General features: G+C 38.1%; 1 protein-coding gene across 14 annotated transcripts in view; it reads right to left on the reverse strand.

The window, feature by feature from the left end:
• Window positions 1-629: 629 nt before the first annotated feature.
• LOC108271494 (microtubule-associated protein 4) overlaps window positions 630-17,004 on the reverse strand; it is an 87,526-nt gene continuing 71,151 nt past the window's right edge. For 8 of the 14 annotated variants that reach the window (XM_047158068.2, XM_047158036.2, XM_047158065.2 and 5 more), the window contains 7 exons: window positions 15,667-15,959; window positions 13,487-13,558; window positions 11,275-11,367; window positions 10,521-10,602; window positions 10,303-10,415; window positions 5,452-5,605; window positions 3,615-3,933 (listed from right to left, as the gene is read on the reverse strand). In XM_047158068.2, the coding sequence (XP_047014024.2) occupies window positions 3,926-3,933; window positions 5,452-5,605; window positions 10,303-10,415; window positions 10,521-10,602; window positions 11,275-11,367; window positions 13,487-13,558; window positions 15,667-15,959 (815 nt within the window). In that variant the 3' untranslated portion in view covers window positions 3,615-3,925. Of the gene's footprint in view, window positions 3,934-5,451; window positions 5,606-8,426; window positions 9,087-10,302; window positions 10,416-10,520; window positions 10,603-11,274; window positions 11,368-13,486; window positions 13,559-15,666; window positions 15,960-17,004 lie in introns of those variants that run through there. The other 6 variants (XM_047158028.2, XM_047158034.2, XM_053683593.1 and 3 more) reach the window with 6 other exon arrangements.

Consider the following 17,004-nt stretch of genomic DNA (forward strand, 5'->3'; position numbering starts at 1 on the left):
TTTATTTTTAACAAAAGATCAAAAGGTAAACAAAGAATTTTTCAGAGCCGTCTTTGCTCATATCTACCAAGGGTGCCAATATTAGTGGAGGACACTGTATGCACATTCTAACAGTGGTCACCAACGCTGTTCCTGGAGATCTACCTTCCTGAAGACTTCAGCTCCAACCATAATCATGCCCACCTGACCATCTAATTATTGCCTTAACAAAGTTCTTGATCAACTAAAACAGGTGTGTTGGATTTCAGTTGGAGATGACACCTGCAGGCCTGTAGATCTCAAGGAAAAAGTTAATGACTACTGTTCTAACAGGATGTATTTATAGTTAGGCATACTCTAAAGAGATCAGTGGCTCTTAGACAATGATCAAAATAAGTGATGACTTCAACTGTATTATTGACTAACCTTTGCTTTTTGTTGACCAACATAGGGTTACTGTTTTTTCCTCCTAAACCTGCCTACTTGTCTTATCCTCTGCCCTTCCATAGATTCTCTGATCCTTTCCTAAGTTTAAACATGGATATTTTTAATCGCATTCATCTATAAAAAAAAAATTACCTGCAATAGAATAATGCAGTTGACAGTCAATCTTCAGTGTCAAGAAAATAAACCACACTTCATAATACATGTTTGCAATATTTTAAACACATTATTTTATTTAATTTTTAATTATCACATCACTAATTAACAATTGAACACAATTAACACTTCTTTCAAACCAGAAAATAAACTGAATTTCAAAATGAATGGGAGGGGGAAAAAAAATGCACAGGACAAGGCTACCATACACATCCCAATTGTTCTGCATGCTCTTAGTATGTTTTTTGTTAGTACAATATTTTAATGTAAGCATGTTTATGGGGCTTCTTACACTTTCATATGGGCAATTTGAACAAAATATGTTTTACACAAGATTGTGGTTGTATGCTGAAGCCTCAGTAAAACTCAAACAAGGGAAGTGTGCTTCATGTTTGTGGCTCTGGGATACGCACTTAAGTGTGCCATGGTGGTACAGCCAAATTCACACTGCATATCCAATTTCACTCTCTGCTCTCAGCCCCTTATCAGCTAGCTTCATTAAAACGGTGTAAATCAAAACGTTCTGACATTTTTGATACTGTATGAACATTATACCTGCATAAATGACCGTGTGCTCTTCATGTTTTAAGACTAGATGATTGGAAAGGTACTATGTGAAACTCAACGGCCTTTGTAATAATAGTTTGTAGATGTCTGTTGTTTGCAGAAGTAACCCACTACCTACAGCCACAACCAGCATACCAAAGCAGTGGCAGTAAGTGAGGAACGCAAATACAAAACATTCTTTCATGCCAGCCCTTTTCTCAGAAAAAGGCGGGTAAATTTCAATAACGACAACAATAATAATAATAATAATGAATAAAGATAATGACAAGCGCACTTCTTAACACCACACCAAAGCTATACTTGACATTCTTTTAAAACATGTTTACGTGTTTAAAACATGATTAATGTTCTTTATATTTCCAACTTTTTCTTCCAGCGCCAATAATGAATGTATAAATATATATTTACATATAGCGGTGTGCTAATAACTAATGAGAAACAATTAGGTGTGAAAAAGCAGAGTACACTGCATTTAACAAAAAAAAAAAGAAAAAAAAAAAAAAAAAAAAAAGGACTGCATTCAGGCAAGTGAGTTTAAAATGACCACAACATTTTAATTACCTAGGTGAAGGTTACAAAATAAAGTCAGACCTCAACGAGAACCATACTCAGAGCATTTAAAAGCTGCACATCATAGTTCAAATACAAATATCTACAAACCTCTCCTTTTTCAAAATCACTATTACATAAATAACAGTTATTGCCCATGAACCAAAATAATCTTTGCCACCCCTCCCCATTCATAGCTCGTATAGAGTAGATTTCCTCATGAGTGGCACTTTAATTTAGCAAATATTACTGAGATAAATCTCAGTGTGGATTTGAATGATTTGTTGTGATTGGTGATTATAAGGGCTTAAAAACCTTAGAGTATGATGGTGATTAGTGCTAATAAAGGGCATTTAACTAATATTTGAATTTATTTGATTGTAGTGTTTTTGAGCTCACTTCAATGCTTAAATATAAGGCAAAAAAAGCACTGCATTTAACACCATGATGTTTTCTTGCAGAATTCATTTCCTCTTTTTTTTCTCTCTCTCGCTGCGAGGGACCGAAGAACTATGTGATGTACGTTTTTTTTTTTTTTTTTTGAATGGGACACATGATTATGACTACATTAAAAAGGCTATTCAGAGGTGACTAAGATTAAATGCTACAAGTGAAATAAGCTAGAACAGGATTGCTGCCTCCAACATCCTTAAGGAACATACATGTGACTTTCAAATAATTCTTCAGTGACTTTTTAATAAAAGCTAAGCTTAAAAAAGCTTCGCTTTTGCACACCAAAACCACCTGTAGCGGAAGTGGAACTATGAATAAGTACATTTACAGGTCAACTAATCACCATTAAAAGCAATAACTGATCTAGCCAAACAAATGCTTTGAGTCAGACTGACATTCGGAGTGCCTCTGTATCTTCCCAAAAGTAGTTAACGATTCAGGCTCTCTTTTACAAGCAGCACAAACAGACTGCTTTTTTTTCCCTTTCCCTTTCCATCGCAAACCAATGTTTAAGTACAGCACCAGGTCAATCACTGGTACATAATCAATAGCATCACCTCAACTGAACTTAATTCACACTTCAATTAACATCCACTAAATGCATGCCCTTGTCATTTCTCACATTCATTGTTCTAAAAACTCCGCCGGCCTCATCATCTGCTGACCATGAACACTTTGAGACATGTGTATAGCTGTGTTTGAGACGCTAAGCTGTACCTTTTGTGTATTTGTTTCAAGACAAAATAGGTTATGTCCTATAGGCAAAGACAGCTGTATTGCTTTACTAGAAGAAAACAAATTACACAATCAAAACATCCAAGCAAACAGGAAATAAAAATCAAACAAACATATAGATCGTAGCCACAGTATTCACTCAAATACATCACAAAACACAATTTTAGAGCAGTTTAGTTGAAACCTACAGCTGAGACCGACTACGTATGTTAAATGTGAGTTTGTTTCAAAGACGGTAAAAGATGAGCGCGAGTGAGTTATGAGACTTGAAGTTACTGAAGCAGGGTAGTCAATGCTTATTAGGATCACATGACAGCCCCACATGCTGACAAAGAGGCACAACACAACACTATGGCCCAATGTTTCTAAAGGGAGTTGTTTAAACACAAGTATACAGGTCATGTTTATCCAGATAACTATATCATGGGAAATCAGATAAATTCTAAGACTGCAGCACTGAATAAGACCAAACGTTCCAGAGTAAAATCAGGTGAGAACCTACTACTGAAGATGAATAAACGGAGTATGAAGCTAAGGAAGGGCCGGTGAATAGATTCCGCCAAATTCATTTTCACCTACTAATCGGCAGACTGAATACTCAGACGTAAACAGTGTACCCATGGGGCAAGGCTATGAGGGTTAACAGATGAGCGGTTGAAGTCACGTGCGAAGTGTGTTGAGTGAGTCAGCATCACCCTCTTGCTCTTGAGAGGCTGAAAGGAGGGCAGGGGTGGTGGAGGAGCGAGGCATGTGGGCTGTCACCAACGAGTCGTTGAATGAGAGACTGCTGCGGAGCAGATGGGGGTGGGCAGGGCTGTCACCCACGACGGGCCAGATGATGATGTCAGCGCCGTGGTCCGTGCGAGAGCGGGCGTTCTCGCGGAAGTTGAGCTTGAAAGATTCAATCTGCAGCAGGGAGTATTAGGGGGAAAAACAGAAAGACAGAAAAAGAGTTGGATATAAAAGGAGAGAAAAGTAGGAAGAGGAGGTGGACAGGAGGTGTTTTGGAAATGAAATGATAAGGCGATAGCAAAAAGCAGAATTAGATGCCTGAAAAATAAGAAATCAACATGATTTTGTGGTTAGGGAAAAGAGATTATTGAGAGACAATCCTTCTCCCCAACTCCCCCAAGAAGTACAACCCCCCCCCCCCCCCCCCCCCAAAAAAAAAAAAACCACTCAACAAAAAAAATGTGAAGTATAACAAAAAGAAATTTGTGAATTATGGAAGTAGTATTAAAAGTTAAAACTTTTTCTCAGTTTCCTCTACAATACAAAAAAAAAAAACAGAGAATTTGTCATTAACTAAAGTGTGTTCTTATTCCTTCATACGACAAAAGGGTCCAACAAATAATTTATAAAGTAGTTACAAAAGGAAGAAACTCAATGTCCTAAAAAAAAACCTGTGTGTTTGGCAGCTTGGGAAAACTCTGTGTTTAAATGTTGACATTTTTTTTGTTGACAGTCCAGCACTGAAAACTAAGAGTTTTCGTGAAAGTTTTTTCACATATCTTAACCAAAAGTAAAGTTCTAGCATTTTAAAGTCTGATTAACCCCAAAAGTGAAAAAGAAGAAAACTGCATTGCGTTTTTTGATGTGGCACAGGAGTGGCACAGAGATTTTGACAGCTGGTATCTGATCACAAAACTAACCGATTAGTCTAGCCTAGGTCTGTTTCACTACAGTGCACAACTATCCAACAACTTTAATGTCGGATCAAAGTAGCTAGTTTTAGACTTTAAGTAGTCTTTAGATAGACTGACTGTTTTTACCATTGCAACCAAGGCTAGGTTATAAAGTGAAATATACTCACTTTTTTTTTCTCCATTTCAGCCAAAGCAGCATCCAAAAGGTTTTCACAGACGGTCACATAAAATATCTAAAAGTACTTTACTCATCTATTCTAAACTATACGCCACCAGTAGCTTTTGCCTTCTGCCAAGGATTAGATATGTACTAATGATCAGTTATCTAATCCAAAATAACAACTGATGTTTTAGGTAAAAGCTCCTTTTATTGTATTATTTAAAGTTCTATGGCCAAAGGGCAAATCAAAAGAAACGCTACCAGTTTTTATTACCTGTAGCAAACCAGGCATTTAAACAGGCAATCTAAGCAATGGCACAATAAAAAAAAGGTATAATATAGAATGGAATGTTAACGTTGTAGTATAAAAGCAACTATGAATATAATTAAATTTAACCCCAGTAAGCAAACCAAGAGCAACAGAGAAGCAAACCCCCTAAAATTTATGCACAAGAAAGAAGAACCATTGGAACAAGAATGAGGAAATGGAGCCCTTTGGCTACTATAAATAACTGTGTATAATAGCCTAAAATGTGATGAATAGCAATGTGCATAGCAATAAACTAGTTTTCACTAGAATCAAGTCAGCAGTGAATTAATTTCTAAACTCCTGACTGAGACCAGAGCAAACCACTTGAGTCAGGCTTCTAAATGCACCTGTGGAAGTTCTAATGGGATTTGAGTCTGACGTATGACAGGTGCCTCCGAGGGAGAGGGCTGGAGAAGGCCTTGGGACTGGAGCAGGATGACACACAAACTTACTTGTTTCAGGGATGAGAGAATCCAGGCCCTGGGGGTCCCGGAGTGCCTCGCCCCCACATGCTGTGCCCTCCTTCAGCCCATTCTCCTGGGCTGGGCCGGTTGAGCCACTAGAGGTAGCCCCACTGCCCTCAACTGTCTCCTGTTGCCCCTCAGCCTAGAAACACACAGCAGCGTGTCAATAGGACAGATGGAGATGGTGTGGATATGGACTTGTGATCCCTTCTGAGAAAGACTAAAGGTATGTGATGGTATTTGGGATGCTGCATGGATTTGAAGCATACTAAAAAGCAACTATAACCAAAAAAAAAAAAAGTTTCCCATAACTATGTAGTGTGGGGAAAAAAAAGTTAAAATACTACATATCAAAAAGAAAATATTTACAAAGCAAAAATCACACTTATGACAGGCTGCAAGCTCTTAAAATGTATACTATGAATATAAGCTACAACCCCAATTCTGAAAAAGTTGGGACAGTATCGAAAAGGCTAATAAAAACAGGAGGAGTGATATCTAAATGTACTTTTGACAAACAAAAAAAAGTATAAAGACAAGGTATTTGATATTTTACCTAATCAACTGCAAAGTAAAAAAAAAAAAAAAACTTTTTATAAACTTTTATTTTGAAATTGATGCATGCAACACATTCCAAAAAAGTTGGGACATGGGCAATTTAGGACTAATAGCGATGTGACAAGTTGAAATAAAAAGGTGGTGTGAAACAGGTGAGATAATTGTGAGATAATATACATAGTATATAAGGAGCCTCCAAAAAAAAAAGACCTAGTCCTTCAAGAGCAAGGACGGGTTGAGGCTCGGCAATCTGCCAACAGATGCGTCAGCAAATAATCCAACACTTTGAGAACACCACCAATGTGGATGCTGTGGATGCAACACCATTCGCCGTTGCATCCACAGATACAAGTTAAGGCTTTACTATGCAAAGTAGAAGCCATACATCAACACTGTCCAGAAGCGCCGCCGACTTCTCTGGGCTCGGTCTCATCTGAGATGGACAGTACCACAGTGGAATCGTGTTTTGTGGTCTGACGAGTCAACATTTCAAATAGTTTTTGGACAAAACAGCTATCGTGTTCCAAAGAGGAAAAAGAGGAAAAGGACCATCCAAGCTGTTATCAGCGTCAGGTCCAAAAGCCAGCGTCTGTCATGGTATGGGGGTATGTCAGTGTCCATGGCATGGGTAACGTGCACATCTGACGGCAGCATTAATGCAGAAAGATATGTACACATTTTGGAACAACATATGCTGCCATCCAGAGCAGGACAACGCCAAACCACATTCTGCCTGGATTACAAGCGCATGGTTGCGTAAGCAGAGAGTGCGTGTGCTAGCATGGCTTTTCTGCAGTCCTGATCTGTCTCTGATTGAGAATGTGTGGCACATTATGTAGCGCAAAATAAGGCAATGAAGGCCTTGTACAGATGCGCAGCTGAAGAAATGCTTAATGGATGAATGTGGGACAATTCCACTTGCTAAACTTAACCAACTGGTGTCTTCAGCCCGCAAATGCTTAATAAGTGTTATCAAAAGAAAAGGTGATGTTACACAGTGGTAAACAGCTGACTGTCCCAAATTTTTTTGGAGTGTGTTGCAGTCATCAGATTTGAAATGAGTGTATATTTTCAGAAGTAAATTAAATTCACAGTAAAACATCAAATAATGTGTTTTCAATATACTACATGGTGAAATGAATTTTCAAATGACTCTGTTTGTTTCTTTGCATTTTCCATACTGTCCCAACTTTTTCAGAATTAGAGTTGTACATTGTATCACAAAATAATAAAAATACAAGATCCATGCACATGCAGCCAACCAATTCTGAAGGAAATGAAACACTCAGATCTTTATTTGTATAATTGTGGGGAATTCTATAATTCACTACAAATTTTACTAGTATTTTAAGGATGTATTATATATTGCAAAATAAACTGCAATAAAAATGTTTACAGTAGGACAGCACGTAATGTTATGAGATAATATGCTTATAATTATACACATTTGTAGTTTCCTACAATGTTATCAATATACACTATACAGATATATAAAGCACTCAAAATGATGTGTGTGTGTGTGTGTGTGTGTGTGTGTGTGTGTATGTATATATATATATATATATATATATATATATATAAAACATTCACCATTTCCATGCTAGTAATTGTAACTGCTTGAATGTCTTAAACAACTGTAATTTTTGTTTCTTTTTTTTATTTCCCAGTAAAAGTACTGTATATTATGCAAATGAGTTTGTGGGGATGAAGATGTATAAATGATGAGTACAGCCATGGAGATTTTCATGCAGATATGGGTGACCATAGGCTGAGGGGTAAGGTGACATCACGACCAATTAAATAAGCTTGTCAGTTCGAGGCGTTTTAAACCCACCTTGGTTACTTAAAACCTTGATACAGAACTTAAGTTCTGTAAGGGTGCTGTCTTTCACAGTTCAGTGTTTTCCCTGACCCATCACACTTGATTCAACTCATTAAGGCTTTTATCATAAGCCTATGAGTTGAGTCAGGTCTGCTAAATCAAGCAAAGCACAAAACTGACCTCATCAAAGTAACAAATGAGAGCATCTGACAAGAAGTGTACTTTATGACACTCTTCCTTCACCTTCTACAAACAAAAAAATACATATATTGCTTTTAATTTGTTTCTCAGCTTCAAAGGACCAGACTCTAGGAATATGCCCATGTCAATCTTTGGGGCCCATTAGGTTTTAAAAGTAGTGAGAATGTATTAAGTGAATTTATTATTCATTAAACAGACAAACCCACCAGAATGCACATAAAATTAGTATTGAGTAATGGGGTAGTAAAACATAAAACCAAAATATGTTTACCCAAAAAAACAAAAAACAAAACAAACAAACAAACAAAAAAAAACAACAACCAGGAAATCAATGAAACATCAATAAATGTGACTACACATTATATAAATAGTTTAAAAAGAATAAATGATATATAATGCATGGTGATTAAAAGGCAGTATAACACAATACATAATTTACATTTGGCACATATTTCTTAGACAAATAATAATAATAATAATAACAGTTTAATTTATATAGTGCTTTTCTCATGCTCAAATCACATTAAATCTTGCAGCTTTGTGGTCAACATACCAACAATTCAGGCACTGACTTCTTAGTCTCTAAAATCTAAATTGTTAAAGATATATATATATTTCTTATATATCTTACAAATAATTCAAAACCAAAATTCTCTCTGAGCCTCCCTTTGTGGACCAAAGATTTTTCACAGTGAAGGGGCTTGGTATTTTGGTGAACCTCAGGGCTATGTGACAGGGAGCATAATGCTCCCACTAGGGCCACCTTTGGTGAACAAATCTGAGGGGAAATGTCAGACAAAAATGATAGACTAATGACTCAAAAGAAAGGTAAAAAAAAAAAAAAAAAAAGACTACGTGTATCCTGTCTCGAACATGGTTTACAAGACCCACTCCTGGAGCCCGGTCTGGAGGTGGTGTCTGCAGATGAGCATCTGACCAGGCCACCCACATAACCCAGTCGGGTTCAGCACAGCATGATGATGTGCAGCCATCTTGGGGGCTCACCGCATGCAAAATCAGTGGTTGGGATCAGGTGCAATGTCTGTTGGGCAGCAAACATATGATGGACAGCCTTAGACAAACCAGACCCTAGAAAAGGAAACTGGCTTCGGCAGTGAGGAACGTCACTTTGCTGGTGGAGGAAATAGGCTGAGTTAATGTGCGAGATGGAATGGTATGGACTAGACCTAGCTGGCCTTACGTCCACACACAGTAAGGGCTCCGGTACCAAACTTCTTGATCAGGGGTGGTCTTACCTACTCTAGAGTTCCCAGAGGAGGCCTCAGATGGGTGTGCGGATACTCACCAGTCCCGGGCTGAGGGCCTCACAGTTGCAGTTGTTCCCAGTGGTCAAGAGGGTTACATCTATGAGATTTCCAATCTCTGGAAGGAAAACTCTGACTGTTGTTTGTGCTTATGTACCAAATAGAAGTACAGAGTATTCAGCCTTCTTGAAGAAAGCATTAATATTCACATGTGCTGGTGGACACCAAGGGTCAGAGAATGCATACAAATTGAAGAAGGAGGCCTTCCAAGAAATGCTAAACTTAACTATGGTATAGAAGAGTCAGAAGGACTTCAGCAAAGGCAGTTGCATAAGTGAAATTTTTGGCATTGGAGGAGTTTAGAGAAGTCATGGAAAAGACACCCAGGTGGCCCCAAAGATGCTCTGGCAAACAGTTTGGCACCTAGCGTGAGCAGGTGGACAATATAGGAGAGGCTTGGAGTAGAGATGCTGCTCCTCTGAATTGAGAGGATGCAAATGAAATGGTTTGGGCAGCTTACAAGAATGTCACAAGTTCAGCACCTTCTAGAGCTGCAATAGCGGCACATCCCACTAGATGGAGACCCCAAGGCAGTCCCATGACACTCTGGAGAGATAATATCTCACAGTTGGCTTGGGAACATCTGGGGAACCACCCCAGGATGAGCTGGAATATGTGGCTGGGGAAAGAGAAGTCTGGGCTTAACTTTTAATCCTGTTGCCATTGTGACCCCCATCAGGAAAAGTAGAATGAAAATAAATGAATTAACTAATCTGACCTGTGTTGCCTTTCTGTGTAACTGTGATTAAGTTCTTTTATGTCCAGTGAATCCCATGCAGAATTTTTAAACTTTCAACTCATTTTCATGCAACACAGATACAGAATGTTAACATATAGGTTTACATAGGAGATTCTAATAAAAATAAATCATGCTACATGGGAATGAGCAAAATAGCACTATGTCGTAGTAATTTCTCTTGTTCACAAACTTACCTTAACATTCCCCCCTCCTGGTGCATGGCTGACGTTGTCCATGGAGCCCACCTTAGACTGGGCTTTGTCTTTGAAGTTCACTTTATGAGACTCAATCTTTATATCTCCACCTCCTACAAGAAACATTAACATCCATGATAACTCAGAATCACTATTAACGAGTGTTCGGCTCCAACCCAGAACCATTTAGTAACATTTAATCAGGTCCAAAGCCTTACCTGGCTTATGCTTGATATTGACCCTTGAACCACACTTTGAAGTCACTTTACTCACATCAACCTTCTTACTGAGAATGTGGACCTGTAAACACATCAATCTAAGTCAAATAAAAGCAGCATATACATGTACTAGTGAGAAAAGATACCATCAGCCTTTCGTTGCCTTGTTTACAAAGTGCAAAATCCACATGCAGTGCAGTTAAATCGACACAGCCTGGCATGCCACTCGCTACAAAGTACAAAAGATGTATAAGACATGAAAAGTAACCATAATCACTAATAACTGATTTAAGCTTCAATAAAATTTTAAATGTGCCTGTATTGCTGGGTCCACAGATAATTTCAACATCAGTCACTATTAGCGGCAGTAAAACCTGAAGAGCTAAAAGAGAAAAAAGCTGCAGCCAGAGATATGAGGAAAAAAAAACTTAGAGAAGTATAAAAGAACGGCAACAAAATAATAATTTGCCCTAAGATTAACAATAAACTAATTTAAGACAAATGAAGTAACCATGGAGAGGAAATGCAATTCAACTTCTGCTGTTACTGAGAACTGGCTTAAAAGATAGCAGTTAAGCAAAAATGATTTGTAGCATGTGCATGAGAGGAAAAGAAGAAGAAGAAAAAGAAAAAAAAACACAGGATCACCAAAATGATTGCATATTTATCCGCATGTTGCTTGTCGATGTTCTAACTGGTAGAGGAGCACTGTTTTATTGAATGCAGCTTCACCACATGCAGAGACAGTACTTACATTCCCACCACCAGGGACATGCTTGATATTGTCCTTGGAACCCAAGCGAGACGTAACATGGCTGTAGTCCACCTTTTTGGAGACTATCTGAACCTACAACACAGCATGGCGGGCAAAGGGCAGAAGGACATAAGGGGTCACCAGGTAAGAGGAAGACAGGAAAAGCGGGAAAGCTGAAGCATCTACAAGCATAAAAGGGAGTCATTGCGAAGTGCTACACAAGTTGATGAAGATATTCATCAGGCTAGCAACTACACTTAACTACAGTGTACATGCCATGCTGTGTTTAAAGTAGCACCACCAGTTAGGAACAAGATGGCACCCATACATTTAGCCTTTTGTACTGTAAATAAATGTTGTGGCACTACAGATGACACTAAATGCTTGAGAATGTCCATGAGACTTAAATTACAGTGCGTAGTGATGGAAATCACCTAAAACAATTAAACGTCACAACAAACAGGATATATTTGACCGTATGTAGACAAAAGTGAAAGCGTTCAGACTATTTATGATGTGACACACGGGAAATAAAATGCAAACTTATCCCCATCATATCATTTGCCAACAATTATTTTATCCAGAGCATAAAGGGAAGAAAAAAAAAAAAAGAAAAAAAAAATCAGGGGAACAGTTTCTCCTTAGTGCAGATTCACCAATTATGTCTAAGGGAGGTCCCAATGACACATTGTGAATAAGTTTCCCTAAGAGATTCTAACTGCATTCCTCTGTATGATAATTCCAGCTACATGAAAGCTACATGAAAGCTATGTGATAATGAAGGGACAATTAATCGGTGAATACGTTCATCTTCGAGCCAAACACAAAAAAAAAAACTATTACACTATTAAAGAATCATTTATAAAATTTTGAAGTCATGGAATAAACTGGGTGCAGGAAATAAAAAGGCTGTGTTTACCTGGTGGCATTGTAGTCTCCACATAACCATCAAACAGACAGTATATTAACAAGCTTCAATGAAACCTTTTAAGGCTGAAGAAACAGGTGTGAAAGTGTGCTTTTCATAATGCCAAGCACAGCTAACAGTTCAGTACCAGTTCTCAATAAGCAGCAGAACCTGTCACCGTGCATAAAACGCTATTTTAAAACTATCTACCAGATATGTTGTAGACATATTTTACGTATAGTCACTCGACTAGGATTCTGGGCAGTATGCAAAATTACAAGGATTTGCTTAGTCTAGCTTCAAGCTCTTCAATACTGAGTTACTGATTAGTGCTACAGTAGCAACAATTGCTCACTCAACAAGCATTTATACACACACACCTACACACACACACACAGGGTCGGCACCTCAGATTAGTTTAAAATTAAGTTCTGTTTAGATTAACATACGGATATAAACAATCCCTTTTGTTTTGGCAATTTCATGCAACAACTCAGAATCGAAAGCTTGTGAGTATTGTGAGAATTGTAGTTAGTATACGCTCCGGAGAGCGCAGACATCTTCATTTCAGAAGTCTTGCAGAATCACGTACATTTATTATACATTACAGCAGCTTCCTGGAAAAACCCATCATATGGCAAATTTTGAAATTTTCTACATGAAAACTACATTTAAACGGAAATATAGTTCTTTTTAAACGTTTACGTAGCACGTAATTATCCAAAAAAAGATTTTCGACATTTTTAGTCAGACTGCCTGTTTTGTTTTGTTTTTTGTTTTTACCAAGATATGATTTCTGCAGAAAGCTAAGGCAAGGTTAGAAAGTAAATAAAAACATTTCCAAAATATATTGGTGAATTTGGTTTGGCATGTTACAGTCCAATTTTAACCAAATTGCATTTTTCTGTTTACCAGAATTCAGCCACAGCAATATCTAATGGGTTTTCCCAGACCATCCCACATATATCGACAGGGTTATATGATCCATTTTTCAATATAAGATCTCAGCATTAATTCTACCGACCACGTTTTGGAAATCTTTCATTAGCAGAAACAAGTGCTATGCATAATACTTAAATTTAAATTAAAACAATGGTTTTTATTTATTTATTTATTTATGGGTAACAGAAGATAAGTATATGGAACAATTATGGGCTATGGAGATAAGACAAAGTGTGGACACGATAAAAGAAAAAAGAAAAAGACTGCTGGAGAAAGAGAACAGAAAAATCAAACAGGAAGATAATGCATCAGACTGGTGTAAAGAGTGGGATTTGGGAAGTATGGAAGATGGAGTGAACTCACTTTGCCCTGGCTGGTCTCTTTGGAGAGGGAGCCCTGAGCCAGAGCATCCGTCTTGTTTTGAGAAACTGTGACCTGAGGAGACAACCCCAAATCCCCTACAGGTCAGTCACTCCCACCACAACAATTAGACCTTTGATTTTGATCTTTAACACAATAATAACAGATCAACGCAAAACAACCAACCAACCACACGAGAGGAAAATCTGAAGACCAAGAAAGGGAAATGTAATAATCAGTACATCAGGGTTTTAAAACTCATGCCTTATTGTTTTACTCAACAGGCTGTGAAGACCACACAATATCAGATTTTACAGTGGTGCTGATATTATAATGAATAGTTATTCGTATACTGATAGTACCAGTGACAAAATGTATGTGCTTGGCAAGTATTAAAAAGGGTAGCAGTGACAAGCATTGCTTCGTGAAGTCCAAGGAGAAATCTCAGCCAGGCAAAGTATTAATGGGGTGAAAGATAGGGAACAGAGAAATGGCATTACAGATGGAGAAAATGGATAAAGTAAATTGTGTTTATTTTCAGGTCGTAACTATGGGTGCAGTGAAAAAGATAAAACAAGAACAATTAGCCTTGTAACACACAGATCCTAGGTACAGAATAATGTTTTTAAGGTGAAGATACTAAGGCCATGCAGCACTGGATATATCTCGCATAAAACCAACTATGCCATTAAAAGTGGAACAATATGAATGACATGATCTAGATAATCCTAAATCTGTTTTAAATAAATGAAAAAAAATAGTATCATTAAGGTAAAAATTAAGTAGAAGCACAAATATCTCTTTACATTCTTATCACTCAGACTTGGTCCTTTCGTAATTTCGTAACCAGATGGGTTTCCGCACTGTTCCTGAGACATGTTCACAAGTCCCTGAGGTCCAGGTCCAAGTCAAGTCTCACGTCTCTGAGATGGAGTCCAAGTCAAGACGCAGTTTTATTTTTAGCAATAATTCTTCGAGCTAGTTATTTTAATTAACAGTGTATGAGGCTAAATCATACTGATTACTTCTACAGATGTCTATTTATTCAAAATTGTCTACTAAAGCACACAAGGTTTTACTTAAATCATTAATTAAATTTTTGATACACAATCAAAAAACTATTACTTTCAAACTATTACATTTGATCCAAAAGTTCTCCGTGTAATTACAAGAAAACAGAACATTCAGAGAAAATTCAGGAAAAAGATATGACTTTTTTGACCATTATCAGTGCATAGACTTAATCACTAAATTAATACATTTAAAACTAAAACTCAGAGCTAGGTCATCTAATAACACGTTCAAATATCTTAGACCGTTATACCATCTGGAATGCAGAGACTGTCACCACGAGGAAAAAACACACCTGCTGTGTATTTTGAGCTATTTGAGATGCCGTAGTTCGCTGTAGTTCTCAAGCACTGATGGGTAAGGCAGTCTTTCATTGAGCGCCGGCAGTAACAAAACCCCCGTGTATAGATGCAATTTAACTTGGCAAACGTGGATTTTATATGCATATGGTAGCTAATATTGGGGGGCATGAAAATGACATGGTAGCATATGAACTTCTTGAAAATGGACAGCATGCAAGCCCCTGACAGCTGTAGAAAACCTCAGCTTGCATTTGGATTAATTGATTGCTTTTCGAAATTAAATGACACAAAGATTATTACAAGGTAGGACTTGGCTATATTGTTATTGTTTATTCTTCATTTATATAAACAGCACTTTTCTAATGGGTGATGAACACACGCCTTCAGATGCGTCATGCGTGTGTATAATAATAATGGCTTGGTGTGTTTAGAGATGAATTGTTATGATATTTGCTGCTGCAGCACATACTGATAGGGAATGAATGAATGAGGAATGAATAGAAAAATGCGGTGTTTGATGCGGTCATGTGGGGTAGTAAAGAGAGAACGTAATCGGGAATGCCGAACCAAAATGACTGGTGTTTTTCACAAGTCTCTGTCAAATCCAAGGCAAGTCTCAAGTCAGTTGTTCATGAGTCCAAGTCAAGTCGCGAGTCTTTTTTAAAAAATTTTTTTTTTGCGATTTTTCTCTGCCTGACTGATTTTTGGGAGGGCTACAATTTGCAAGGAACTAGGCTTAAAGCCAAACCCTGTGTGGTACAAAAATAAGGTTATAAAAATGAGGTGTGTATTTCAGCAGTATCCCCTCACCTTGCCTCCTCCAGGCTGGTGTTTGATGTTGTCTGTAGAACCAATCTTGGGGCGGATATTTTTAACATCAGGGGCTGGAACTGTTGCTGGGCGGCTGCTGGTTCTGGTGGTGGTACTAGTTGTTGTGGTAGAGGAGCTTGCTCGGGGGGCACGGGGTACTGGTGGCTTCTTCTCTGGCACTGTGCTGGTTGTGCTGTTGGTGGCTGTGGTAGGTTTAGTGGTACGGGTGCGGGTTGCGGTACTACTAGTAATGGTGGATGATCTAGTAGTTGTAGATTTTGGTTTGGTGGAGTCTATGATGGTGAACAAATGAAGGATGGGAAAAGGAAAAAGAGATAAACAGACAATAGGCCAAGGACGTAAACATTGTACCATTATAGCGCATAAGATAGGCTGTACTGCAAAAAAAATTATAGCTTAGCAAGTGAAAATATCTTGAATATTTGAAAATATACAGCATCTAACATTTCTTATTAAGAGGTATTATAAATCAAATATAATGATAATGAGTCTTTATTGGTCACATATACATTACAGCACAGGAAATTCTTTTCTTAGCATACCCCAGCATGCTAGGAAATTGGGGTCAGAGCACAGGGTCAGCCATGATAAAGCGCCCCTGGAGCAGAGCGGGTTAAGGGCCTTGCTCAAGGGCCCAACAGTGGAAGCTTAGTGGGGCTTATAACCCTGACCTTCCGATCAGTAACCCAGAGGCTTAACCTCTAAGCCCCAGAATATAATGTTATTCGGCCTATTTGTAATGCTTTTACACAGTTCAAGCTTTAAATGTTCTTATTAACTTTGCTTCTTTCTAGAAATAAATGCTGAAAATTAGAAAAATTATCTGCCAATAGAACAAGACCTTTTCAAGCTTGTAATGAGCAAAAACAGATTTAATAATCATATATTTGTTTTATTGTGATATTATAAAAGGAAATACTAAATAAATTTGACTGCATTCAAAATACAAAGTATGGCCAAAAGTTTGTGGACATCTGACCATCACACCCATATGTGCTTGTTGAACATCCCATTGCAGATTTAGTCTCCCTTGACTGCTACAACAGCCTCCACTCATCTGGGAAGGCTTTCCACCAGAATTTGAAACGTCTCCCATTCAGCCACAAGAGCATAACTGAGGTCAGGCACTGAAGTCCGGCAAGGAGGCCTGGTAGGTAGTCAGTGTTCCAATTCAGTCTTCAGTGGGGTTGATGTCAGGGCTCTATGCAGGACACTAGAGTTGTTTCACTCCAACCTTGCCAAACCATCGGCCAAATGACCTTTGTGGCAACGGTTTGAGGAAAAACCACATATGGCTATGATGTTCAGGTGTTCACA

Source organism: Ictalurus punctatus, chromosome 1, assembly GCF_001660625.3.
Source record: "Ictalurus punctatus breed USDA103 chromosome 1, Coco_2.0, whole genome shotgun sequence".
In the NCBI taxonomy this organism is placed as follows: domain Eukaryota; kingdom Metazoa; phylum Chordata; class Actinopteri; order Siluriformes; family Ictaluridae; genus Ictalurus; species Ictalurus punctatus.